Source organism: Mesocricetus auratus, unplaced genomic scaffold (genome assembly GCF_017639785.1).
Source record: "Mesocricetus auratus isolate SY011 unplaced genomic scaffold, BCM_Maur_2.0 Super-Scaffold_100014, whole genome shotgun sequence".
NCBI classification, from domain to species: domain Eukaryota; kingdom Metazoa; phylum Chordata; class Mammalia; order Rodentia; family Cricetidae; genus Mesocricetus; species Mesocricetus auratus.
In genome coordinates, this window is record NW_024429197.1 from 2,004,150 (window position 1) to 2,029,055 (window position 24,906).

General features: G+C 52.6%; 2 protein-coding genes across 6 annotated transcripts in view; one reads left to right on the forward strand and one right to left on the reverse strand.

Annotated features, from left to right (window-relative positions):
• Spen (spen family transcriptional repressor) overlaps positions 1–3,129 on the forward strand; it is a 68,091-nt gene extending 64,962 nt beyond the window's left edge. For all 3 annotated transcript variants that reach the window (XM_005081085.4, XM_040757497.1, XM_013121245.3), the window contains exons 12-15: positions 469–939; positions 1,087–1,281; positions 1,521–1,679; positions 2,046–3,129. In XM_005081085.4, the coding sequence (XP_005081142.1) occupies positions 469–939; positions 1,087–1,281; positions 1,521–1,679; positions 2,046–2,177 (957 nt within the window). In that variant the 3' untranslated portion in view covers positions 2,178–3,129. The remainder of the gene's footprint in view (positions 1–468; positions 940–1,086; positions 1,282–1,520; positions 1,680–2,045) is intronic.
• An 873-nt stretch (positions 3,130–4,002) lies between these two features.
• On the reverse strand, positions 4,003–24,758 carry Zbtb17 (zinc finger and BTB domain containing 17). Of its 3 annotated transcripts, none has more exons than XM_040757498.1 (17): positions 24,621–24,758; positions 22,291–22,377; positions 19,418–19,487; positions 9,298–9,504; positions 8,546–8,734; positions 7,867–8,007; positions 7,479–7,601; positions 6,812–7,053; positions 6,587–6,729; positions 6,200–6,500; positions 5,829–5,916; positions 5,629–5,745; positions 5,428–5,548; positions 5,154–5,284; positions 4,665–4,874; positions 4,468–4,557; positions 4,003–4,388 (listed from the first exon to the last, which is right to left on the reverse strand). In XM_040757498.1, the coding sequence occupies exons 2-17, from the start codon at positions 22,372–22,374 to the stop codon at positions 4,105–4,107; spliced, it is 2,541 nt and encodes an 846-aa protein (XP_040613432.1). In that variant the 5' UTR covers positions 22,375–22,377; positions 24,621–24,758; the 3' UTR covers positions 4,003–4,104. The 3 variants fall into 3 exon arrangements, with proteins under 3 accessions (XP_040613432.1, XP_040613433.1, XP_005081141.1); XM_040757499.1 differs by having other exon boundaries at positions 19,418–19,483; positions 24,621–24,747; XM_005081084.4 differs by lacking the exon at positions 19,418–19,487 and having other exon boundaries at positions 24,621–24,747.
• Between the last annotated feature and the right edge of the window lie 148 nt (positions 24,759–24,906).

Below are 24,906 nucleotides of genomic sequence, written 5' to 3' on the forward strand. Positions count from 1 at the left end.
TGAGCCTGGCACCCCAAGTTTGGTCCCCAGAACCCTCCAAGAGTAGAAGGAAAGGACTAAGTGCAGAGTTGTCCTCTGACCTCGACATGGCCACAGTAGCACACCTGTGTGTCCCATCGTGCACTCACACACACACACAGTAATGAGAGGTGTGAAAAACAACCTTGAGCAAGCATTGTGAGCACGGTGCAGACGAGCTAGGCAGGCCTTGGAGGTGGAGAGGGGCAAGGAGTGGCTCGGATCCGAACCACAGCTCTTGGATGTGGGGAGACACGATATGAGTGAGGGCTTCTGCCTGCAGGGCCACAAGGGCCATGCTGGGTGGCCTTTTCCTGGGACATGTTGTTGTTATGGCTTGTACTTCGTCTGTGGCCTGACTGAGACAACGGTCCATTGAGTTCTTGTTTGGGAGCCGGGGCTTTTGCACAGCCCATCCTGACTGTTCTTTGTCTTTCTTCCCAACTCTAGGGCCCTCCTGAGGGTGAGCCCTTGCAGTCCACGCAGCCTGCGCCATCTGTCCCGGCTACACAGTCCACGCAGCCTGCGCCGTCTGCCCCACCTACCCAGCCCTCCCAGCTCAACCAGCCTTCCCAGCCACTGAGTAGCAAGATGCCCCAGGTCTCCCAAGAAGCAAAGGGGACTCAGACAGGGGGAGTGGAGCAGCCTCGCCTCTCAGCTGTCCCTGCCAGCAGGCCGCCTGAGGAAACAGGCCAGCCGACCCACCCCTCCCCCGTGTCAGTCTCCATGAAGCCAGATCTCCCAAGCCCTCTTCCCTCTCAGGCTGCCCCAAAGCAACCGTTGTTTGTCCCTGTGGCCTCAGGCACAAGCACCCCACCTGGACTGACTCTGCCTCACACTGAAGCCCCGTCAGCCCCCAAACAAGATTCTTCTCCACACCTGACACCACAGAGGCCTGTGGATATGGTCCAGCTTCTCAAGGTAAGATGGGCAGAGGCGCTCTTGACACCCTGACTTGGTTGTGTCCTAAATGTGCCCCAATGTCTCAGTCAATAGGCTGCTGAGCTGCCTCCAGGGTCCTGCTGGCCATGGCCGTGACCCCATTTCTGCTTTGTCTCCTGTAAGCAGAAGTACCCCATCGTGTGGCAGGGCTTGCTGGCCCTCAAGAACGACACAGCCGCTGTGCAGCTTCACTTCGTTTCTGGCAATAATGTCCTGGCCCATCGGTCCCTGCCTCTCTCTGAAGGTGGCCCCCCACTGAGGATCGCCCAAAGGATGCGGCTAGAGGCCTCACAGCTGGAAGGAGTTGCCCGGAGGATGACAGTAAGACTTAGGGCTCCACAGGGAGGAAGGGCATGGTGGCCTCAGTGGCTTAACCCCTGGCTTTGATAACTCTTGACATGGGCATTGAAGGTCAAACTATTTGGGTAGAGAAATGCCCTCTAGTCTCAGAAGTGACCATGTTGGTGTGGTGTGACATGGCCATCTCAGAGGTGCCTGGCCCCTTTGGTAGGACACATGCTGTTTAGTCGGAGATCCCTAACCACTCACCTCTGCTCCAGGTGGAAACAGACTACTGTCTGCTGCTGGCTCTGCCCTGTGGTCGTGACCAGGAGGATGTGGTAAGCCAGACAGAGTCCCTCAAGGCTGCCTTCATCACTTACCTGCAGGCCAAGCAGGCAGCAGGGATTATCAACGTTCCCAACCCCGGCTCCAATCAGGTGGGTCTACTCTCCCGCCACTACCCCACACTTGTACACACAGCTAACACCATTTAGGTCAGGGCAGGGGGTCTGGCCCAGCCTGGTGGCATGAATATTTCTAGTACCAACCAGAGTACCCAGGAGTTCCCAGAGGAGGTGGGCACACACCAACATGGGTAAACCATCCTGGACAGAGGAGGTGGAAACAGCTGATAGGGGGGAATGTTGACCTTGAACTATACAAGCTGATGACACCTTGCCCTGATATGCAGCCTGACTGGCAGGGGGAGAGACACGGGGCGGGACACGGGACTGGGCCTGCCAGCTACAAGTATTGGGGGTCATGGAAGACAGTGGGTCCCACTTTCTCTCTCACTCCTCCAGCCCGCCTATGTGCTGCAGATCTTCCCACCCTGTGAGTTCTCTGAGAGTCACCTCTCCCGCCTGGCCCCCGACCTCCTTGCCAGCATCTCCAACATCTCTCCCCACCTCATGATTGTCATTGCCTCTGTGTGAGGCTCCGCTGCAGAAAGATGAACACAGAACAGAACTGTGGACAACCCAGCCAGGCAGAGGGGAAGCTGCTGAGGGCAGACTGCCAGGCGCCACCAGCTGCCCTCGCTCTCACGCCCACCCGGCTCCGTGGATAGACCTCCTCTGGGGGTGGTGCTGCTTGTATGTTTACATGAAATTCTCCCCAGGACAGACCACCAACCATGGCCTCACAGAAACCTTAGGGGCTGGCTTTCCTCGTTTGGAGAAAAGGAACAGGGCAGTAGGAAGAGTCTTTGTGTTGGACAGAACCAGCGTTTGCACTAAATTAGTGACCTGCACGGCACACACAGGCTGTGACGCTCTGGACACGTGTACGTGAGCACACCTCGGACTCGCAGGACTTGGGACTTGTGCTGAAGCCTTGGTGTCAAGGAACATTTCATTGGGTATTTTTGCCCCATCTCTTCCTCCTCTCTTCCACGGCTCATCGGAAGTCATTTTTAATTCTCCTGCCGCCGCTACCACCTTCAACTCATAGGATGTACAGTTTACAGTTGAGTAACAGCGAACAGAAGGATTCTTTCTTGGTCGGATGTGCAGAACTTGGGATATGTATATATAAATATATAATATATATAAATATATATAATACTGACTTAAATCAAATTTCCCTGACATACATTTTTTTTAATCTGTGCCAAAAAATGTGTTTTCAAAGAAAATCTTATTTTCATACTCAGACTTTGTACCGTCACTCATTTGTATAAGTGCGCTTCGTTACAGCACGGGTCCTGCTCCTGCGACATGGAAGTGTCACACGGCACCTGTACAAAAGACCTGGCCAACTCCCCCTTCCTATGACTTGAACCTCTCCCCGACTTCCTAACACTTATTAATTTATGAAACTGTTTTTCTCAGCGCAGTTTTGTTGTGTGTCCATTGGATTACAAACTTTATTAAAAAATACAAAACACTTCAAGTGTGAATGTGCTTGTCGCTCAAGTGGGAACCATGGGTTCCTGGCTTGCTGGAACAGTAGCAGTTCCCACCCACGTCTGTGAGCAAGGCCCTTTCCGGCTCCCTAAGCCTCCCAGAGCCTTTCTCCTTGTCCTTGAGGCTTGAATCCCATAGTTTCCTAGGCCGATGGGAAGGAAGGCACTTCAGATTGTGATAATTAAGTCCCTACTTTCCCTCCCCGCTTGCAAGCTCCTACTTGGCCTGCTGCAGGGTGCGTTCTCCCATTCTGGGGCGTTGTAGTTCCTTGTAGCAGCAAGGAGCCCAATAGTCCTGGGGCTGTTAATTCTATGCCTGCTTCAAGACAAGACAAGAGTTGGGGCACCAGAGCTGGGCTACGGACCTGGGAGCTACAGATTAGGTCCTGTCCAGTTCAGTAGGGCTCCTCCTCGGGAAACACCACAGCTCTGCCTGCTGGGATCCCAATGTCAAAGCTTTTAGCTGCTCCCTTCCCTCCTCCTTGCCAGCCTGGTGGTAGCCTGCAGCAAGTTAGTGTTGCCACAGGATGGCCTCCCTGTGGCCTCGGTGAAGCGGGACTAGGCCCTAGTTTATTGAGAAGCCCGCCAGTAGTCTAAACTCTGCTGCTCTGATAAATAAAGGTACTAAGCTGCCTGGGTCTCTGAAGCTTTGCGCACCCTGTTGGGGGAGCTGCATCTCAGTCACAGGGTGCTGCCTACACCCTGGATAATTTTAGACACAGTATGGAGCTCTACTTTCCATGATGAACAGCAGAGTGCCCCAGGAAGCCTGGTCCCTGAAGGTAGTGTTAACCGTTTTACAGTATCAGCTGTGTAGGTGAGTTACCCACCCACGGGGACACAGGGACCATAGGTAACATTAGAAAATAATCCAATTTATTCTCTAGGGATGGGGCAGGAGCACCTTGAGTCCCAGGGTGCCATCCACTTTAAATAAGCAGTCAGGGGCCACCTGCTCACTCGGCAGGTGGCGGGCAATCAGGAGCTGTGGGCGGAGTTTCTGCCAGTGTTGGATGTCCCTCAGCCCCATCCCTGGGACGGAAGACCAGCTCTCCAGCCTGCAGCATCTGCCCGGCTGGCCACGCGCTGCCCGGCCCATACTGCTGGTAGAAGTCCGCATCTGTCTGGAACATGACCAGTGCCTGAGCTGTGTGAATCCGAACATGCTGGGCCAGGCTGTTGGCATCCAGGAACTTGTCCCCACAGGAATCACAGGCGTAGAGGATGTGCGTGTTGGGGTCTGTGGAGGTGGGGGCTGTGGTCAGGATGGGAAGGACCTTGGGTCCACTGGCGGTCATGCCCCAGACTTCCCCGCTCACCTTCTTCCTGCACCTGCTTGACAGCCTTGCTGATCTCGGCTTTCAGCACTTCCGTCTCGTCAGCTGTCACTGCAGCCCCCACTGGTACCACTGTGGGCAGAGTCAGCAGGGCCTAAGGCGGAAGCCACAGGGACCTACCCCATCGTCGCCACCAAGGCAAGGTGCCTGTGGCTACCCTCCGCTGCCTACATCCACACCTGTGAGCTGAGTGACTGCTGTTGCTGCCAGAGCCTCAGTAGCCAGTGTGACCATGTCGTCCACAGTGACCACGCTGACCTCACCACCCTCTTCTGGCTCCAGGATCTTGATGCCCGCCTTGCCCTGATGCACGGTCTTTACATGAGAGCGCAGGTTGTCTACCCGGTTGAAACCACGGCCACACTTGTCACACAGGTAAGGCTTCTCTCCTGGTGGGGAGGGGAGTTACCACCCTGCCACCTGCAGGCCTCCCAGTGCCCAGCAGCCCCATCTTTTCTAGTAAGTTCTCTGGCAGCTGCCAGTGCTGACAGGTGCCTCAAGAGCACCCTCCTCCTGGAAGCCCCAAGGCAGCTGGAGTCCACATTTGAACTGAACTTCAAGGCTACCTGTAAGCAAGTTGGCACAGGGCTCCCTACTCTACCCCTAGCCGTCTCCTGCAGACTGGGCTGGGAAGAGACGGGCACAGCAGGCGGGCAGCGCATGCTCACCAGTGTGGATGATTATGTGTTTGGACAGGTCCCCCACGTTCACAAAGGCCTTGCTACACACGCTGCACTTGTGTGGTCGGATGTTGTCATGGTGGCGAATGTGATTGGCCAACTGGCTGGACTGGACGAATCTAAAGGGCCACACACACACGTAAGAGGCTCATGTTGACCCACCCAGAGGAGCCTGGTACCCCCGCCCCGCCCCGCCCCGCCCACTCTAGGACACAGTCTGGGACTTGGCCTCATGCTCCCCGGGGTGGGGGCAGACCACTACCTCTTGCCACAGCGCTCACAGACGTAGGGCTTCTCCCCGGTGTGCTGGCGCACATGGGCGATGAGGGAGCTAGCCTGAGTGAAGGCTTTGCCACACATCACACACTGGCATGGCTTCTCACCTGCGGCAGAGGCACAAGGCACTGGCACCCACTCGACTCCCGTGCCCACACCTCAGCCCACACAGGGCCTCCTCACCCACCCGTGTGGATCCGTACGTGCCGCTGCAGCGCGCCCGGGTCAGCAAACTGCCGCTGACAGTGGGTGCAAACGTAGGGCTTCTCCCCGCTGTGTATCCGCAGGTGCCGCTTGAGGTTCCCTTTGGAGAAGGGGGAGACGGGTGTGCTGCACCATGAGGGGCTGAGGGACATGGGTGGGGGAGCCAGGGTGCTCTGGGCCTACCTGAGGTGGTGAACTGCTTCCCGCACTCCCGGCACTTGAGAGGGCCATCAGCAATGTGGATCTTCAAGTGGGCCTTCAGGTTCCCCACCTGCACCAGACACGGGCTCAGAAGGGGCCCCTAGGAACCTGGCTTCTGCCCAACCCCTGGAGCCAGGAAATAACGGACTTTCTGGTCTCTCAAATGGGCAGAGCCCCATCCCGACTGAGGCCCAGGGTCCTAGCAGTAAAGGCGAATGCAGCACAGCCTGTAAGCGGGCTTGCCCTTCAGAGCTCATCCTAGGAGAGCCCCATCCAGACACGGGCTGGGCTGTGCTAACCCTGGGGACTCACTAGCAGGACCCTCCAGCGCTGGCGCAGGGCGGGGCGCACACCTGGTTAAACTTCTTGTCGCAGTGCGGGCACTTGTGCTCCTTGTTGGTGTCATGGGTCTCCAGGTGGCGCATCTTGGAGGTGGGGTCAGAGAAAGAGCGGCCGCAGTAGTCGCACTGGTAGGGCTTCTGGCCACTGTGCACCAGCTGGTGGCGCTTGAGGTTGCCTGAAGTCGTGAAGAGCTTGCCACAGTCCCCGCAGCGGTAGCGGGCCTCCCCCGAGTGCCTCTTCTTGTGCAGGTTCAGCAGGCTGATGAGCCTGTAGCTCTTGCCACACTCCTCACACCCGTAGGGTTTCAGCGGGCTGTGGGGCAGAAGGTGCTGGGTGGTAGGAAGGGGTCTTGCAGGGTCCAGGGAGGCCCCCAGTCTGGGCGGGGGCAAGATGGGTACCTGTGTGTCTTCTCATGGGCCTTGCATGCTGCGGGGTCTGAGAAAGCCTTGCTGCACTCCCGGCATGAGAAGGGTTTCTCACCCGTGTGGATGCGGATGTGGCGTTTGAAGTTCCCTGTGTGCGTGAACTCCTTCCCGCAGTCCTGCAGGCGCAGCAGGAAGGAATGCGTGAGGGACTGGAGCGACCCTGGAGACACAGGGCTGGCCCCGCCCACGGCCCCGCACCTCGCACTTGTGGATGATGGAGCCATAAGCCTTGGACTCGGTACGATCCCCATAGGTGCCTGAGCGCAGGTTCCGGCCCTCCATGCCAAGCTCCTGCCCAGAGTCTGTGCCTGCAGACTCTTCGTTCTCCTCAGGGGTGTCCCCGTTCTCCAGATGCACGCCCTCTTCCTTGACCGCCGCAGGCCCTGCACCCTCTTCCTCTGGCCCCTCTTCTCCTTTGCTAGCCGGCTCCACTTCCATCTCTGCACAGAACAGAGCAGGCACTGAGGGACTTGGCTGGGCTCCGAGTACCTTCTTGGTCTGACCGAACCAACTCCCTCCCCACTTGACAAACGCCTTCTTTAGGTGACCCCAGGGTCTGTAACCTAAGTATTTGCTACTTGGAGAATGTAAGGCCTCAGGCAGGTGTGTGTGGCACTTTCAGCCAACAAGAAGTTGGGAGGTTGGTTGTGGGAAGCAGGGCACACTTGTGTAATGCCCAGGGCTACGTCAGGATGCTTCCAGACTAAAGGAAACACGGAGGGGTGGGTAACTAAGACAGCTCGAGAGTCGAGAAAGAAAAGGCTCAAGTGAATGATGGCCACGCAGGACAGGCTTGGGAAGGGGCAATCCAAAAGGGCAGTGGGGTGGGTGTGGCAAGGCCGGCCCTGGCTGGGGGGAGGGGCACCTTGCTCTGAGCTGTCTGACAAGGCCTCAGCTTCTGCAGCAGCCATGCCACTGGTGGGGTCTGGCTTGAGCTCCACAGAGGGAGGCTCCCGAGGAGCATCGGCCTTCTCCGTCTGCTCTGCACCTGAGGGGGGGATGAGAGACTGGATTGGGACTCTGTCCAGCGGCCAAAACGCTCTCTTCCATAGCTGGAACAGACCTGTAGAACAGACTGTCTGAACCAGACATAAGCCAGAAAGGTACAGGAACACATGCCACCCACCTCCCAGCCACAAAGCCGTCACTGCTCTGGGGCCCAGGCTGCTGTCGGGTGACGGGCAGAACCAACTTCCAACTGTCCGTCACCTCCTTCCAGGTGGCCAGCCTGTGAGAACCAAGCCACAACTCACCACTGGCTGTGCTCTCTGCCTGGCCACCCCGCTCCTCTTTGAGCTCTCTGCCTGGGCCTGTGTGCGGGCTGCTTCTCGCTGGGTCCAGCCTGCTCAGCACGGTAGCAGCTGCCTTCTCTTCTTTGGCTCTCTTGTCTCCTCCTGGAGACAGAACCGGACAGACTTGTCATTTTCCATCAAGTGTCCACTGCCAGAGGGATGAGGTGGCCTCTCTAAGTCCCTCTGTGGACTTCAGGGAACACCTTACCCCAGGATGCTGACTTCACAACCACTGAAGCTGTGACAGCACAAGTGATGTCACCTCACCCAGGCAGCAGACGCTGGAGTGTGAGTGCTCAGCAGGAGGGGGACACGATCCTCTGATAGCATAAAGAACCTTGTCCATGATGGGAGTCTGTAGCTTCCAGGACTACAGAGCGCCAGGGAGCTCTGGGAGGGCAGCTACGGGAGCTCTGCCCCGGGGCATCTAGTGACTCACGTGTGGCTCCTGCGCTCTCTCTCTGCTGCTCAAGGGTAGGAAGGGCAGGCATGGGGACCCTTTCCAGAGTGCCTGGCCAACCCTTGCCAGTGATGGCAACATAGATGAGGGCTCAGTGAGGTGACCCAGAATCGGGCAGGGCCTCCATAAGAAGCCAAGTTCCTTGACTAATTTTCAGGAACAACCTGCCAGTGCCCTTACCTTCCACAGCTGAGGCCTCTGTATCTTCTCCAGTGCTGCCGCTCGGCTCAGCAAGGGACTTAAGTGCATGGCAGGCTGTGATAATATCCTGCATCTGGAGGAAGCTGGCCACAGCCAGCACATCATCCACATTCTCGGGGCTAAGGCTCAGCTTAGCAGTGTACATGAACTCCAACACCTGGCCCAGGCCTGTCAAGGACAAGGCAGCCATCACAGACCCACTTCAGGGCCTACCAATGGTTTCTCCACCGCCTGTCTGCTGGGCTAGGGACAGCTTCTAAAATGATAAACTGGGGATAGGACACCCCATCCCTCTGACAGCATGGTCTACCTAACCGTCAGCCACATCTATAAAATAAGAGAATACCTTGTCCTAACCATCTCAAAAGCAGGTCAAGGGCTCTGCATGGGAGTACAAACCTAGAACTGGTCATCCTTCCTCAACCCAGGCCCCAGTAGCCCCTCACTATTCTTGACACGGCCTGGCTATCATCCCCAGGACTGATCTGGCCTCAGAAAGGGATAAGGAGGGTCTAGGGTCAGCCGTGCTCTTTCCCTGCTAACAAGGGTCCTACTCTCTCTGCCCTGGTTGTACTGTGAACCTGTGTCCCTGATCACTGCACACCTGGTTAGAAAAGATGGGACAGACTTGGTACCTGTGGGGTCAGAACTCAAACTCAGTGGGAAGTAGCCGGCTGGCACTGCCCTACAGGGGCCTGGCATGACATGAGGCTCTGAGCCCAACAGGGTACCTGCCGCATTACTGATGTCCAGATGTACCACGTCCTTCTGGTCCACAAAGAGCATCTTGAAGTATTCGCTGCAAGCTGCCAGCACCGCCTTGTGAGCCTTGAAGTCAACACCGTCTACCACAAAGGTGCAGTCACAGAGAAGGCCCAGTTGCCGCTGCTGGTTCAGCTGCTCCAAGACACGCTGGCTGTGCTGGGGGAAATCCATGGCTGCAGAAAGCCAGAGCCTCCTGTCAGCACCGAGAGAGAATGCCAACTGCCAAGCCCCAGGTGAGACTCACAGAGGAACCGAGGAGCATTAACAAAGGGAGAGGCTTTTCTACCACAAAAGGCAGATGATTCCAGAAACTTGCTGCAAGCCAAGGGGGCCCAGTAGCTCCCAAAGCTTACTCAACAGGGCAAGTTCCCCAAACCAAAAAGTACCAAGAGAGCCCTCATATCTTGCCCCCGAAGCAGAAAACACACGAAGTAATGAGCTAAGGAGCCAGATGGAGAAGATACACATGAAACAATTACTATCTCACAAACTATACCACATACTACAAAAAGAATGCACACACTATTAGAATAAATGCAAATACTCCGCTCTGGGGCTCTATGTCCAGGCAGCTCTGTCATAATCGGCTCCCACAGGCTCCAGGCAAGCTCCTTGTCCACACAAACTGAGTTCTTTAGGGTGAGGATTTCACTAGGTCTCTGTCTGTCTGTCTGTCTGTCTCTGTCTCTCTCTCCATCCTGGCATTCATACCCCACCCTTGCTTTGTCCCTCCCTCTCCTAGGCTTATGGAGTTCCATAAAGTAGTTGGGTCTGCTGCCTCCAGAAACCTCTGAGCGGTGACTCTCTCAGGAGAGAGAAGTGACTCCAATCCTGATCCACCAGCTGCCAGGGCCGGCCTCTCTGTTAAGGGCCTCACTTAATGCCTGGAAATCCCACACCTGTCCCAAGGGAGTGTGCTTGGAGAAGGCCCTGGCCTGGTGCCCAATTATGAACTACACAGACAGAGTTGAGATAATACCCAAGTAGTCTCTGCCTGTCCAGCGCCACTGCAAAGCCTTTGCAAGATCAGCAATCTTCTAGGGAAACAAGGTGTTTCAGAACATTTCAAAACAAAACCCGGCACCAACTGTGTGAGGCCAAAGTACATAGAGCTGACTGCATTGCTGGACCCAAACCCAGGAACAGCCAGCTGTATCAGAAGCAGCCAGTATGGCTGTACTGGGCAGAGTTCCCCAAAGTCGCTTTCCTGCCCAGGACAGTCACATAAAAAGAATTAGGGTATTTTGTTTATGATCTAACAAAGCTTGCCTAAAGATCAGAGTGCAGAGCCAGCCACACTAGTTAGCCATAGAGGCCAGGCAGTTGTGACACACACCTTTAAACCCAGCAGCCACACTAGTTAGCTGTAGAAGTCAGACAGTGGTGGCCACACCTTTAATCCTAGCACTTGGGAGACAGAGGCAGATGGATCTCTGATAGTTCAAGACCACCCTGGGCTATACGAAATTGATCCAGCCTAAAAGAGAAACAGAGCCAAGTGGTGGTGGCTCACACCTTTAATCCCAGCATTTGGGGTCACAGAGACGGGAAGGGATATGGCGGGGCAGAGAGAGGACTATAAAGCAGGAGGAGACAGGATCCCACTGCAGTCTGAGCAGTCAGTCTGAGGGCAGGATCACCCCTTTGGTCTCAGCATTGCTAGAGGTAAGAACTCTAGGGCTGGCCGCTCTGCTTCTCTGATCTTCAGCTTTCAACCCAATAGCTGACTGAGTTTTTATTATTAAGACCAAAGAGAATTGGTGCTACAATGAGTCACTGTCTCAGAGAACAAGAAAATATGGGGGGGGGGGAGTACGTACTTAACTGAGCTAAGGTGAAGTAGCTAATGGGGAAGGCGCAGTGCTATCAGGCCAAGTACAACTTCAAGCTGGAGACCCAGCCCTGTCCCCGAGGATGTCTTTGAGAAACACTTTCTCAACATTCCTGATGCTTCAACCCTTTAATACAGATCCTCATGTGGTGACCCCCAGCCATAAAATTATTTTCATTGGCCGGGCGTTGGTGGCACATGCCTTTAATCCCAGCACTTGGGAGGCAGAGGCAGGCGGATCTCTGTGAGTTCGAGGCCAGCCTGGTCTACAGAGCGAGTTCCAGGGCAACCTCCAAAGCCACAGAGAAACCTTGTCTCGAAAAACCAAAAAAAAAAAAATATTTTCATTGTGCTTCATAACTAATTTTGCTACTGTTATGAATCATAATGTGAATATCCGTATTTTCCAATGGTCTTACATGACTCCTGTGAAAGGGTCATTCACCCCTAATCCCAGAAGGGTTGAGACCCACAGTTTGAGAACTGTTGCTCTAAGTCCTCAAACCCCAGAAAGAGCAAACTCCCACTGGTGACCTGAAGGGATAAAAGGGAGACTTTCAGCGTTGTTCAGAGCACAAGACACCAAGAGGAAGCCATGTCCAGGTCTGGGGCTAGGAGCCCTTTCTGAGATGCCCAGGAGCTGAAGGGTGCACACACCAAGGCACCAAGCAGGAGGTGACCTAGAGCTAGAGCTGTCTTCTGAGGTGGAAATGCTGTGGGCAGCCAAGAGTCCTAGTCACCTTCTCCACGGCCAGAGGGAACCCCTCTTGAGTGCAGAAAGGAGACAACACTCCTGTTTGCTTTGCACATGTGGGACCTGCTGCTCTTGGCGGAGCCCACGTCCTTCCTGTGTCTGGGATGGTCCAACATTCTCTCCCTTTTCCTCATCGGTTCCTCAAAAGCACCTACTTCTCAGAGCTCTGTGGGCTGTGCAGTGTCTCCTCCCCGGGGTGTTGTGTCACGCCCCCACATGACTCCATCAGTGAACAACTGGGGTTTTTTGTTGATTTTTTGAGACAGAGTTTCCCTGTGTAGCTCTGGCTGTCCTGGAACTCACTCTGTAGATCAGGCTGGCCTCAAACTCACAGATTCACCTGTTTCTGCCTCCCCGATGCTGGGATTAAAGGCGTGCACCACCACCACCTGGCTGGGTTTTTTTGTTTTGTTTTTGTTTTTTGAGAAAGGGTCTCACTGTGTAGCCCTGGTTGGCTTAGAACTCAAAGATCTACCTTCCTTTGCCTCCCAAGTGCCATGTTAAAAGTGTGCACCACCAACTCCCTGCAAGTTCAAAGTTTCTAATAAAACAAACAAATAGGCAGTCACATAGACCCCCAGCAAAGGCTTGTCACTCTGTACCGTTTCCTAAGGCCCTGGGGGAGTGGCAGGACAGTGGCCTCAGTGGAGGTAACAGCCTGACAAAGGCACATATAGGTAGGACCCAGGAGAACTGGCGTATCTCCTCAGTCCAAACCATTCAGGATCTGAGATCTCTGCTCAACTCAGCAAGCTCCTCCAACAATGAAGAAACAGCATTTAGAGCTGTTTCAACCTGACAGGTGTCACAGAGCCAGAACACCATGCCCTGGTCACCTGCAAACAAGCACACAGCCACCCTGGGCACCAAGGACTAGGGAGGAATTCTCCAGACCTGAATCTAAGGTTTGCTACTTAGACCCAGGGGGCCAGAGTCTCTTCCAGTGGTGAAGCGGCTCACACATTCTTTACAGGCTGTTACATCAACTCAAATAGGTCAGAGGCACACGCCTCCCGCACCCAGCAGCCATCTGTTAGCAGGAAGCAGATAGACATATTCTAAATTACTCTCTTTTACACTCAAAGCCCTCATTCACATGGTCTCTACATCCTTGTCCTGGGCACTCTGGACGTGACTAGACCCACCAATCATAACCCATCATCCCATCTCAATGTCATCTGGAAAATCCCTGTAACACACTGGGGGAGGAACGACACACATGGGGACATGCTGAGCAAAGAGCTACTGGGATGGATTTTCTCTGCTGAGAGACTCTTCACACCAAACGACTGCACTGTTAAACCCTGAGGGTGCTCTAGTGTGCGCTACCTGCCCAGGATGCCGGAGCTAAGCAGCTTTCTCCCAAAGCCAATGGGCTCCTGTTACACACTGAAACATGACCCAAGTTACTGGCAGGCACTGACTAGCATAAGGGGTGGTGCCATAACAATGCTCCCTCAGGCAGACACACTTGGCTAGCTCCCAGAATAGACGGGCCTGCTCCAGCTTCCACACAAAGAAATCACCACTGAGTGCCACTCACCTTTCCTGATCATCCTGAAATACAAGTGGCTCACAGACATACATATACTCAGGCCAAGGAAATAAAAGTTCACAACAGGCCACCTCTGGGAGGTTGAAAGCTATGCACCCAACCTCACTACCAACTTGTCTCTTCAGGTACAACCTGGCAGAGAAAACAATTACCTGCCCTGTTAGCACAGTGCTACTTGTCCAGCAATGCTTGCCTTGTAGCGAGACTGTGTTTCTTCCATTTTTTAGCAGTTTCTCTTGATATGTAAAGACGTGTACATGCGGGGCCGGGCGTTGGTTGCACACGCCTTTAATCCCAGCACTCGGGAGGCAGAGGCAGGCGGATCTTTTTGAGTTCGAGACCAGCCTGGTCTACAAGAGCTAGTTCCAGGACAGCCTCCAAAGCCACAGAGAAACCCTGTCTCGAAAAACCAAAAAAAAAAAAAAAAGACGTGTACATGCACACACACACACCACACACACACCACACACACACACACACACAAAATCTAGAAAGATACTCCTTCAGTGATGAGAGGGGACAGTGGTAGGGATCAAATCTGGGACCTTGCACAAACTTGGTGACCAACTGCCCTAACACTGAGCTCTGAGCTGTGTTCCCAGCTCTCCCACTTTTAAACAACATCCAGATCTGCCTGGAACCACCCGGATTTGGACGCCTCATCCTCCACAGACAGTGCTACTCTGACTGAGTCTACCAGTCCTGAATCCATAGTGATTTTTGTAATTTGTATTATGAAAAGTCAATTCATTTTTTGTTTTTGCTTTTTCAAGACAGGGTTTCTCTGTGTAGTCCTGGCTGTCCCGGAACTCATTCTGTAGCCCAGGCTGGCCTCAAATTCACAGAGATCTATCTGCTGTGCCTCATGAGTGCTGGGATTAAAGGTGTGTGCCATCACTGCCCAGCTTGATTATTTATTGGCCTGTTTTTTTTATGTTTTGTTTTTTCTTTTTTCTTGAGCCAACACAAACTGGCCTCATACTCACCCTGTAGCACAGGCTAACCATGACTCACAACCCTTCTCCCCACCTCCCAAGTGCTGGGATTGCAGGCTTTGTTTTGTGTTCTTACTTGTCCTCTGATACCCATCAAGGCAGAGTACAACACAAAGGCCTGGACCACATGCTGACACCTTTTGTTCAGTTTTGGTTTTTGAGACACAATCCTCAAGCTGACTTTGAATTTGTGATGTAGCCAAAGATGACCTTGAACTCCTGGTCTTCCTACCTCCCAAGTAGAGAAGCTAGCATTTTGATATTTTATGTCCCAGCCTCTAGAACTATGAGAAACACACCTGTTTATAACTTGCCCAGGCTGTGGTACTGTTATAGCAACACAGAACACACTAAGACTAAAATGAGCATTTGAGAAACATCCATGATCCTGGATGGGCAGTCTCCACAGGAATCAGAAGGTCAGCAGGCAGTACAGGTACCTAACCCTGTAATTGTGACACCTGGTGACTCAACAGCTCACAATCTGACTAGGCACAGAGAAGAGAGCACCACGTCTCACAGCCGCTCTCTGTACCCATGTGAGGTAAAGCACTAAGCACTGGGCCTCCTGAGGAAGAAGTCTAACAATGATAGCAGATAGACTTGTAGCAAGTGCTGTGGAGAGACACAGAGAACTGATAGTCAAGAAAGGGAACAAGGGTCTCTCTGAGGAGGCAGAATTTAAGCAGAGACCGGAAAGAAGTGCGAGAGGGCTGGAGAGATGGCTCAGTGGTTAAGAGCACTGGCTGCTCTTCCAGAGGTCCTGAGTTCAATTCCCAGCAACCACGTGGTGGCTCACAACCATCTGTAATGAGATCTGATGCCCTCTTCTGGCTTGTTTGCATATATAATAAAAAAATAAATCTTAAAAAAAAAAGAAGTGCAAGAGAGAGCTGTGCCACTGTAAACCCAGAAGCCCTTAACCCTGGGCCCAAGAGCAAGTGCAATGCTCTTTCTCTGAAGGAGACTTGTGTGAAGGACCACACAGGTGGCCGGACTGCAGGAGACGCTGTCACCAGGGTGTCAGGGAAGCCAGGCTTTAGAATCAAAGCCTCCCCCTGGCTCCCTTTCTTTCTCCCCTATCTTGTCTGGGCTCAACTCTGTTATGTACTGGTGGATGGATGAACTTGCTGCCTCCACCCCGCAAATGCTGGTGTGCCACCACACTAGGTTTATATGGCAGTGGAACCAGGGGCTTCATGCGTGGAAGGCAAACACTTTGCCATCAAGCTACACACACTTCTTTAAAAGCCTTAGAGAACTGAAAACAGGCCGTACTCTGAAAGGACCACTTAGCAGCTAAGCATCTGTAAGGAAGCAAGAGTGGAGCAGGCGGCCTCCCCGTGGCCTCACAAGCCGGCAGCAGGGCTCTGATTCAGAGCAGGCGCTGGCGGGCATGATGGCACATGCGTTTAATCCCAGGAAGCAGAGGCAGGAGGATCTCTGAATTGGAGGCAAAGTAGATGTGGGCTGTGACAGGAAGAAGGGGCTGGGGGAAGCAGAGGATGACATGAGAGTTCTGTCATGAGAGGCTGGCATGGGGGAGCCATTCCTTGACAAGAGGAAGAACAAGAGCCGATGGAAAAACCAAAACCTCTACTCTGAACAGCTAGAGACAAGACAGCAGCAATAAAGAGAGCAGGTACTGGACACAAAAAGGACGGGACCATGATGACCTGAGCTCCATCCCTGCAACTCACAAGGTAGGACAGAGCCAACCTGCTGATTCCCCTGACCTTCACATGTACATCACGGCCCATGCACACACACAAACACACTGCATGCTTGCTTAGCGCACACAAGGCTCCAGGTCCAATGCCCAGCAATGCACAAACTTCTGAGTGTTGGTACACCCCGAAATCCTTAGCTACACAGAGCTTCAGGCAAGCCTGGGCAACATGAGGCCCTACCTCATAAAAAAATAAAGCTGACAAAATTAAGACGTTCTCAATTGGACCGTTGGGACCTGAAAAAAAAAGTTAATGTCCCCATTCGGCACTGGAAGGGTTTAGTCTCTGGGCCTCCCACAGAATACCACAGAAGCGTGAAGGGCTTCTCCCTTGAGGGGCTCACAGCCCCAGTGACATTCAGCACAGTCCTAAGCACTGTTGTGCTGACTCACAATGAGGCTTCAGAGTGACACCCACATCCTGCAGGGCATGTGGAAAAACAGTGAAGGGGCTCCTCTCAAAAGGGCACACAGGAACAGTTGTTACCCACAACCTTTCTGTTTTACCACTCATAAATAATATCCATTAAAAATTAAAACAGGAAGGGAGGAAGTAAGAGTTGGGAGGGAGATATTTTCCTCAGGGCCAGAGGCATCATGAAACCTCTAAGGCATCTCTAGCTGGCTGTGGTGGAATGCACCTGTGATACCGCATCAGGAGGCAGAGGCTGGAGGATTGCTGCTAGTTCAAGGCCAGCCTGAGTTATCATGAGAGACTCAAAATAACAATAAAAGACAATTTCTACTTTCTACAAGACCTGGTGACTAAAAACTTCAAGAAAAAAATATTTCATAAGGGAAATGGAAAATTACAACTTTTCTCACAAAGAGTGTGTTAGGAAAATTCTAGGAACAGAAATCCCTGAAGGGATCCCTAGAGCAGTGGCACCCTCAGCTTCAGGCACAGATACAGCCCCTGATGCTGTGAAGAGCTGCCTGCCATAGCTGAGACCGCAGTTCCTAGACCTAGCTGCTGCCTGGGGCTTGAAATTGAGCAGAGCTGGTCCTTGGGCAGCAGGAACCTCTACTTCCTTTCCCTAAACCTAGGGTAACAGTGGAGGCTTCTACTTTGTGAAGCTGCTGTTGGATGCTGTCATTACTACATGTAAAAACATGCTGTAGTGACAGCCAGGAGACTGGGGGCCACTGCCCCACAACAGTGACAGCCAGGAAACCAGGAGAACCCACTGCTAGAGACTCATTTTCTTTCTTTTATTTTTTTGGTTTTTCGAGACAGGGTTTCTCTGTGGCTTTGGAGACTGTCCTGGAACTAGCTCTTATAGACCAGGCTGGTCTCGAACTCACAGAGATCCGCCTGCCTCTGCCTCCCGAGTGCTGGGATTAAAGGCGTGCACCACCATCGCCATCCGGCGAGACTCATTTTCCTCAACCAGATGCAATCCAAGGCCTCAGTGCTTGAGACTCACAGCAGTGTCGCCACCTCCTTTCTACAAGACACATTTCTTGTACAAGCAAAGAGGCTTTACTGACAAAGGCCACAGTATGACCATCCCACAGAGAAAGACACTGGTTGTCTGCGCTCTAGGATTTCATTGTCCTTAGAGCCGAGCAGCATTCTATCACACACACAATCACTGCTGTTACTGCCCAGACAAATGACATGGTCAGACCCCATTGCTGAAGACAGCACCTGCTCTGGCTGCAGCCAGGAGAAGTCAAGCTGGAACTGAGATAAAGCTTTCTCCCTGCTGGCTACCCCTCACGGTGCCAGAAGGCGCTATGCAGAGCTGGGGTAAAACTGTTAAAGCAGCCCTACCCAGCCTCTCTATGGAGTGCACTACTCACTGACCAGACAAGTGCCTGCTGGTGTGTGTGTGGTGTCCTCCTGTACCCTGCGGATGTGTGTTGTTTTTATTGGTGATGACTAAAGCTCGCCTATTGCAGGGCAGAATATATAGAGGTGGGATCCAAGCAGAGATGCAGGGAGAAAGAATGCAAAGTCAAGGGGGATGCCAGAAGCCACTAGAGGAGTAAGATGCAAGAGCATTACCAGCAAGCCACAGCCACGTGGCGATACACAGATTAATAGAAATGGTTAATTTAAATGTAAAAGCTAGCCAGTAATAAGCCTGAGCCATAGCCAAACAATTATAGTTAATATTAGCCTCTGACTATTTTATAAGCAGCTGCAGGACTGGTGGCTAAGACAGAAAGTTCTGGTTACACACTGGCGTAACAGTGGTGAGTCTGTTATGGGGTAACCAAAAACTTCCTGAGTGACTTGAGTGATACACCACAGAAGGGAACTAACTCATGCTTGGCACTGTCAACCTGGTCAAAGCTTCTGGCTAAAAGATCAGGCCCTAGCAGGGAGGCTACAGCTGTCATTTTTCTAAGTGGACATGACATGCCCATGGGATTGCCTTCTGAAGAATTATGTTAGTGTGCAGAGCCCAATGCTGCTGTCAGCGCTGGCCAGCGAAATTTCTTCCGTGATTGGGCAGCTGTGACCACAGAGACTCGTAATTTAGCCAGTCAGCCATAAAGGGGACACCTACACCACTCTTCTAAGCACCAGACAACCCTCATGGGGAGGGTGAGTGCTGTGGACCACCACACGGCTGGAATTAACTCCTGCACTCCCCACAGCTGTGATGACCTACACAAGACGACCTGTCAACATCCTGAGATGGGGCCCAGGGGCTGAGGAGGAGCCACCCCTCCCAGAGGATCTACAAGGAGCGAGTGGCTCCTAGGGAAGGAAAAAAGCACCATGTTCCTGTAAAAACTCCTCATCCATGCTCCTGTAAGCTCCTAACTAGACTCATGCAGGGAGAGAGAAAAGAGAGAAGAAGGGTGTGAAAATAGAGAAAGGACTCAAGGACTTGCTGAGAAGAAGGGGGAGAACAGGATTGGGAATGTCAAGAATGTGATGGAAGAAACATGATCAAATATTATGTACATGTATGAAGTGCAGTAATGAAATCATTACTATATATGATTAACGTGTGATTAAAAACACTAATGTTAGCCGGGCGGTGGTGGCGCATTCCTTTAATCCCAGCACTCGGGAGGCAGAGGCAGGCAGATCTCTGTGAGTTCGAGGCCGGGCTGGACCAACAGCCTCCGAAACAATACAGAGAAACCCTGTCTGGTAAAACAAAAACAAAAACAAACAAAACAAACAAACAAACAAACAAAAACAAAAACCACTAAAGTTATTCAAAAGAAGGACGTTTATGCTGAGCATTCGGTACACACCTGTACTCTCAGCATGAGTGTACACAGGAGAACAGGAGTTCAAGGTCAATTCAGCTACAAGCAAGCCTGTCTCAAAAGAAAAAGAATACAAAGACTTAGTGCACCCCAGTATAACACATGTTCTTCACATGCTCACCTTTCCTGGAGTTTCCCCCATCAGGACTGGGTAAAAAGGTCCTTTCTAGGGCTAAGATCTAATAAATGTTAAATGAACAAGTCAGTTCGTGAGCCTGCAGACCACCACGGCATGTGCCTGAAATAGGACAGAAACCACGGGGTGACGACAAGATGAGGTATTCTACTAGCTGTTAGCAGGCTGATTTTTTAACTTTAAATCTTCAGTACAGCATTGTCTTAGGGTTTCCAACAGTCCCAGGCCATGGTGATGTACCTGTGTAATCCCAGTGCTTTGGGGTGCTGAGGCAGGAGGACTAAATTCAAGGACAGTCTGGTCTCTACAGCAAAATCCTGTCTCAAAAACAAAAACCAGGAGCCAGGTAGTGGTGGTACACACCTTTAATCCCAGCACTACAGAGACAGAGGCAGGAGATCCCTGAGTTTGAGGTTGGCCTGGTCTACAGAATGAGTTCCAGGACAGCCAAGACTATACAGAAAAACCTGTCTTAAAAAACCAAAATGGGCACTCGGGAGGCAGAGACAGGCGGATCTCTGTGAGTTCGAGGCCAGCCTGGTCTACAAAGCGAGTTCCAGGACAGCCTCCAAAACAATACAGAGAAACCCTGTCTCGAAAAACAAACAAAAAAAACAAAACAAACAAACAAACAAAAAAACCAAAATGGAACGACGGGCATTGGTGGCGCACGCCTTTAATCCCAGCACTCGGGAGGCAGAGGCAGGCGGATCTCTGTGAGTTCGAGGCCAGCCTGGTCTATAGATCGAGTTCTAGGACAGCCTCCAAAACAATACAGAGAAACCCTGTCTCAAAAAATCAAAATGGTGGCTGAAGAGGTGGCTCAGTGGTTAAGAGCACTGACTGCTCTTTCAGAGGACCTGGGTTCAATTCCCAGCACCTATATGGCAGCTACAACTGTCTACAATTCCATTTCAAGAGGACCTGACACCCATGGCAAAACACCAATGCAGAACTGGAGATCAAACCAGGGCCTCTGTGAATGCTAGGAGGCATGGTACCAACTGAGCTACAGCCCAGCCCTATCTCAACAGTGTTTACAGCCTGTGATAGGTATGGCCTGAAATGAAGATGGGACCAGGCCTTAAAGACACCAAGAGTGGGGCTGGAGCGATGGCTCAGAGGTTAAGAGCACTGACTGCTCTTCCAGAGGTCCTGAGTTCAATTCCCAGCAACCACATGGTGGCTCGCAACCATCTGTAATGAGAGCTGGTGCCCTCTTCTGGTGTGTAGATGTACATGGAGGCAGGGTGTTGTGTTTGTAATAAATAAATAAATAAATCTTAAAAAAAAAAAAAGACACCAAGAGTGGCCATCACACTACAGGAACTCAAGTTAGTGTGGTGGCAGACAAATAAGCCCACGACAGTCACATATCTGTAGGTGCTGACTATATGGTCACAGTTACTATGACAGTACACAAGAAAGGAGCAATGTTTGATAAGTTTGGTAAGTTCTGATAAGTGACACTGAGGCAAGGCAGTATACTTGCTAAAAATGAGAGAGCAGACCTTGTGTTTTATAAAAGAAATCGTTATGAACACACTAAGGTAATGGACATTTGGGAGAGAGTATTAAATATATGGGAAACAGCTTTAAAAACAAAGATGAAATAAATAACCCTACCCCCACCCCACAAGGTCTCAGACATCTCAGGTGGGTCCGGAACTCACTCTATAGCCCCAAATGGCCTCAAACTACTGATCCTGAGATTACAGATGGACACCATACCCATTAGGATGTTCTTTTAACTAAGCAAAAATTGCTACTCACAAAAGAAAAAACTGATGAACCACAAGAACATTAAGAATTTCTTTCCCAACTGGAGAGATGGCTCAGTGGTTAGCAGCACTGGCCGCTCTTGCAGAGGACTTAAGCTCAATTCCCAGCACATGATTGTTCACAACCATCTGAAACTCCAGTTTCAGGGGATCTGATATCATCTTCTGACCTCTGTGGGCCACTGGGCATGCATGTGGTACAAACACACCAGCAAACAACCCCCCTACCCCCCCCCGCATACAATAATCCTAGAACTTGGGATGCAGGGTTAGGAGGATTACTGAGTTCAAAGCCAGCCTGAATGACAGAGCAAAAACCACTGAGACGCTATTTAAAAAAGAAAATAAAGTTTTATCCACAATTTCACAATAAAACTAAAACAAGTTTGTTTTTTTTCCCCCCAGTAAATTTTTTGAATCAGAGTCTTGCTATGTAGCTCTAGCTGGCTTCAAACTCAGAGATCCACCTGCCTCTAAGTCCCCAAGTGCTAGAACCAAAGGTGTGAACCACCGCACTGACTTTATTATTACTTTTTTTTTTCTGAGACAGGGTTTCTCTGTGGCTTTGGAGGCTGTCCTGGAACTCACTCTGTAGACCAGGCTGGTCTGGAACTCACAGAGATCCGACTGCCTTTGCCTCCCGAGTGCTGGGACTAAAGGCTTGAGCCACCACCGCCGGGCTTATTATTACTTTTAAAGAAAAAATATTGAAACCGTGATCTGAACCATGCTGAGTGTAGACAACTAAAAACAAGTCATCTCAGCTGGGAAGTGGTGGCACACATCTTTATTCTCAGCACTCAGGAAGCAGAGGCAGACAGATGTCTGTGAGTTTGTGCCCAGCCTGGTCAGGCGACACACAGAAGCCCTGCCTTTTAGAAAACAAAACAAAACAGCTGTCTCCTGCAGACAGTTTCCACCCTTCAGTGTTACAGACATACCTCAGATCTCCAAGAAGCTGGGGGCTCTCTTTTCAGACAGTGTGCCTGTAGAAACTCCAGCTCGGCTCCCCTCCTCCAGCACATCACCTGAATCAAAGACACCCAAGCATAAGTCCCAGTGAGGACATGAGGGGACCACGGGCTCTCTAGGGCCAGCTCCTCCTCTCCCACTAATCAGGCAAGTGCAGAGCTCACTACAGAGCTGGGCAGAGTAAGCCCTCAGTGACTGGTAGGATGAATTACTGTTGACCTGCTGTAGCTAAGACTATGTTGGGCCAGGGAAGCAAGATCAGGCTCCCAGGCTCCACACTCAGAACTCCTTTCGGAGACAGGCCCAGCCAGTGCCGACGGTCTGCCCAGCTGAGTGTCGCACAGACTTTCCTGAGATGTCCACAACACTGATTCTCATCCCATACATAGCCTCACCTAGGTGACCTCTGTGGGTGAACCCTAACATTTTAGGCAGGGTTTTGATTGGTTGTTGTTTTGTTTTTAGACAGGGCCTCACTCCGCAGTTCAGGCTGACCTGGGATTTGCAATATAGCCCAGGTTATACGGCGAGCTGAACTGTCCACCCCAGGCTTACTTGACTGTTTTTCAGGAACATATTTTCAGCTCATTTAAAACTAAAGCTTTCCTCTTATTAAATGTGTTCCTTGTCCTGCTTCCTACCACACCAAGAGAGCAATGCCAACATCCACCAGCCAAGGACAGGGGACAGTAGCAAGACTTGGCTTAGCAGGCAAAAGTGCTTGCTTTACTGTGCAAGCCTGACAACCTGAGTTTGATTACCCAGAAGCCACAGTGCAGTGGAGCACACCTGCAATGCAGCTCTCCTGGGGAGAGAGGACAAGATGCTTGGGGTAGCTAGCCTGTAATACACGATACACCAGAAACAGGAGGGAGCCAGACTCAACGAGGGGGAGGATGAGAACCAGATCAACTCTTGACACCTTGTCCTCTGACCCCCTACACACACTTTTAAGAAGAAATGGAACTATCCTGTGCCTTCTCACTGGAGTTATCACCAGGTTTTATCAATTCTATCTCCAAAAGTATCTCTCCCCAATCAAGGCCACCCTTACAACTCACTTAAATTAGTCTTGTTTGAGACAGGGTTTCTCTCTGCAGCTTTTGGGGGCGTGTCCTGGAACTCTGCTCTGTAGACCAGGCTGGCCTTGAACTCACAGAGATCCGACTGCCTCAGCCTCCCGAATGCCCGGATTAAAGGCGTGCGCCACCACAACCCGGCAGTCTGGCATTCTCTTGACTTCAGTCTCACTCTTCACCTTGCCCAGTAATCTTTCTTGTCCACAAACCTGGTTCTTAAATGCCTTCCCATTAACCTAAAAGTTAAAAGTGCTGAACTTGGCAACGTCCCAAAGACTCAGGCAGAGGCTCTGACTGCCCACGTCTGCTGGAGGAAGAGGAATTTGAGCTTTCTCACGGACACCACCTTCAGCTAAGGATATGCCGCCCTTCTGCCTCACTCCCCTAAGTATCCTTTACGCTCAGCTTCCTGGAAGAATGGGACTCCCGGATTCGCCGAGTAAGGCTCCCGTCCTGCAGCGCAGTGACATCTGAAAAGCCCGTTTCTCTCTCCCACGTGAGTCTTCGCTCTCTGAATGGCGATGACACAAGTAACAGCAAGGGACTTTCCGGGCACTCTCTCTCTAGCCGTAAGCGCCTCTGAAGCCTACTGCCTCATGTAACCTTATATCACACGCCCTTAGAAGACAGGTTTTAGCAATAAGCCCTGCTTCAAGGACGAGGAAACCGAGGCGGAGTCTCCCGCTTGGAGAGGGAACCCTGGTCCCACGAGCGGAGCTAGTCCGCCGGCATCTACTGCCCGGTCCTCGGATCTGTCAGGGGCGGAGAGAAGGAGGGAAACGGGGTGGACGGCTGGCTGGACGAGGGAATGAATGAATGGTCTCTGGTGGGGGCGGTGCCCGCCGCTCTCCCGCAACACACCCAGGCCGCCCGCGCCGGCCCCGCGCCGCCCCGCACTTCGCCCCCACGCGGCCGCAGCACGCCCACCCGCCGCAGCCGGCCGGCGCGCGGGGTCAAGGGGCGGTGACAGCCCGGCGGCGGGGGCGGAGATGCCACCAGCCGCGGTGTCACCCAGCCCCCGGAGGCGACTCGCGCCCCTTCGGCAGCGCGGGTGCACGGTCAGCCCCCCGGGCCGCTCCTGTGGCTCCCGGCCCCGCGGCGCCCTCCGCCGGGGCCTCCCCTCCCCCACACAACCGTCCCGGAGTCCCAAGTCCCCGCCCGCGGCCGCCTCCGTCCCGCCTCCAGGGACCCCGCGGCCGCCGGCGCTGGCCCAGCCTCACCTGCCATGTCCCGAACCCCACCACAGAGGGAGGTGCATCACGGCCGCGAGAAGGCCCGGGACAGCGCTTCGCGGCAGACAAAGGGCGCCGCCATGTTAGAGCCGGGCGGAACCGACCTCGCTGGCTTCCCGGCTGTGACTTCCGTCGCTTGCACAGCGCTCGCAGGACGTGCGCGACCGCCGACGGGGCGCATGCGCCTGGCGAGCCCAAAAGTTCGTTAGTGTACTTCTGGGACTGTCACCATGTAAACTCCTATCTTGGCTTCCCGCTCCCAGTAGATCCGCAG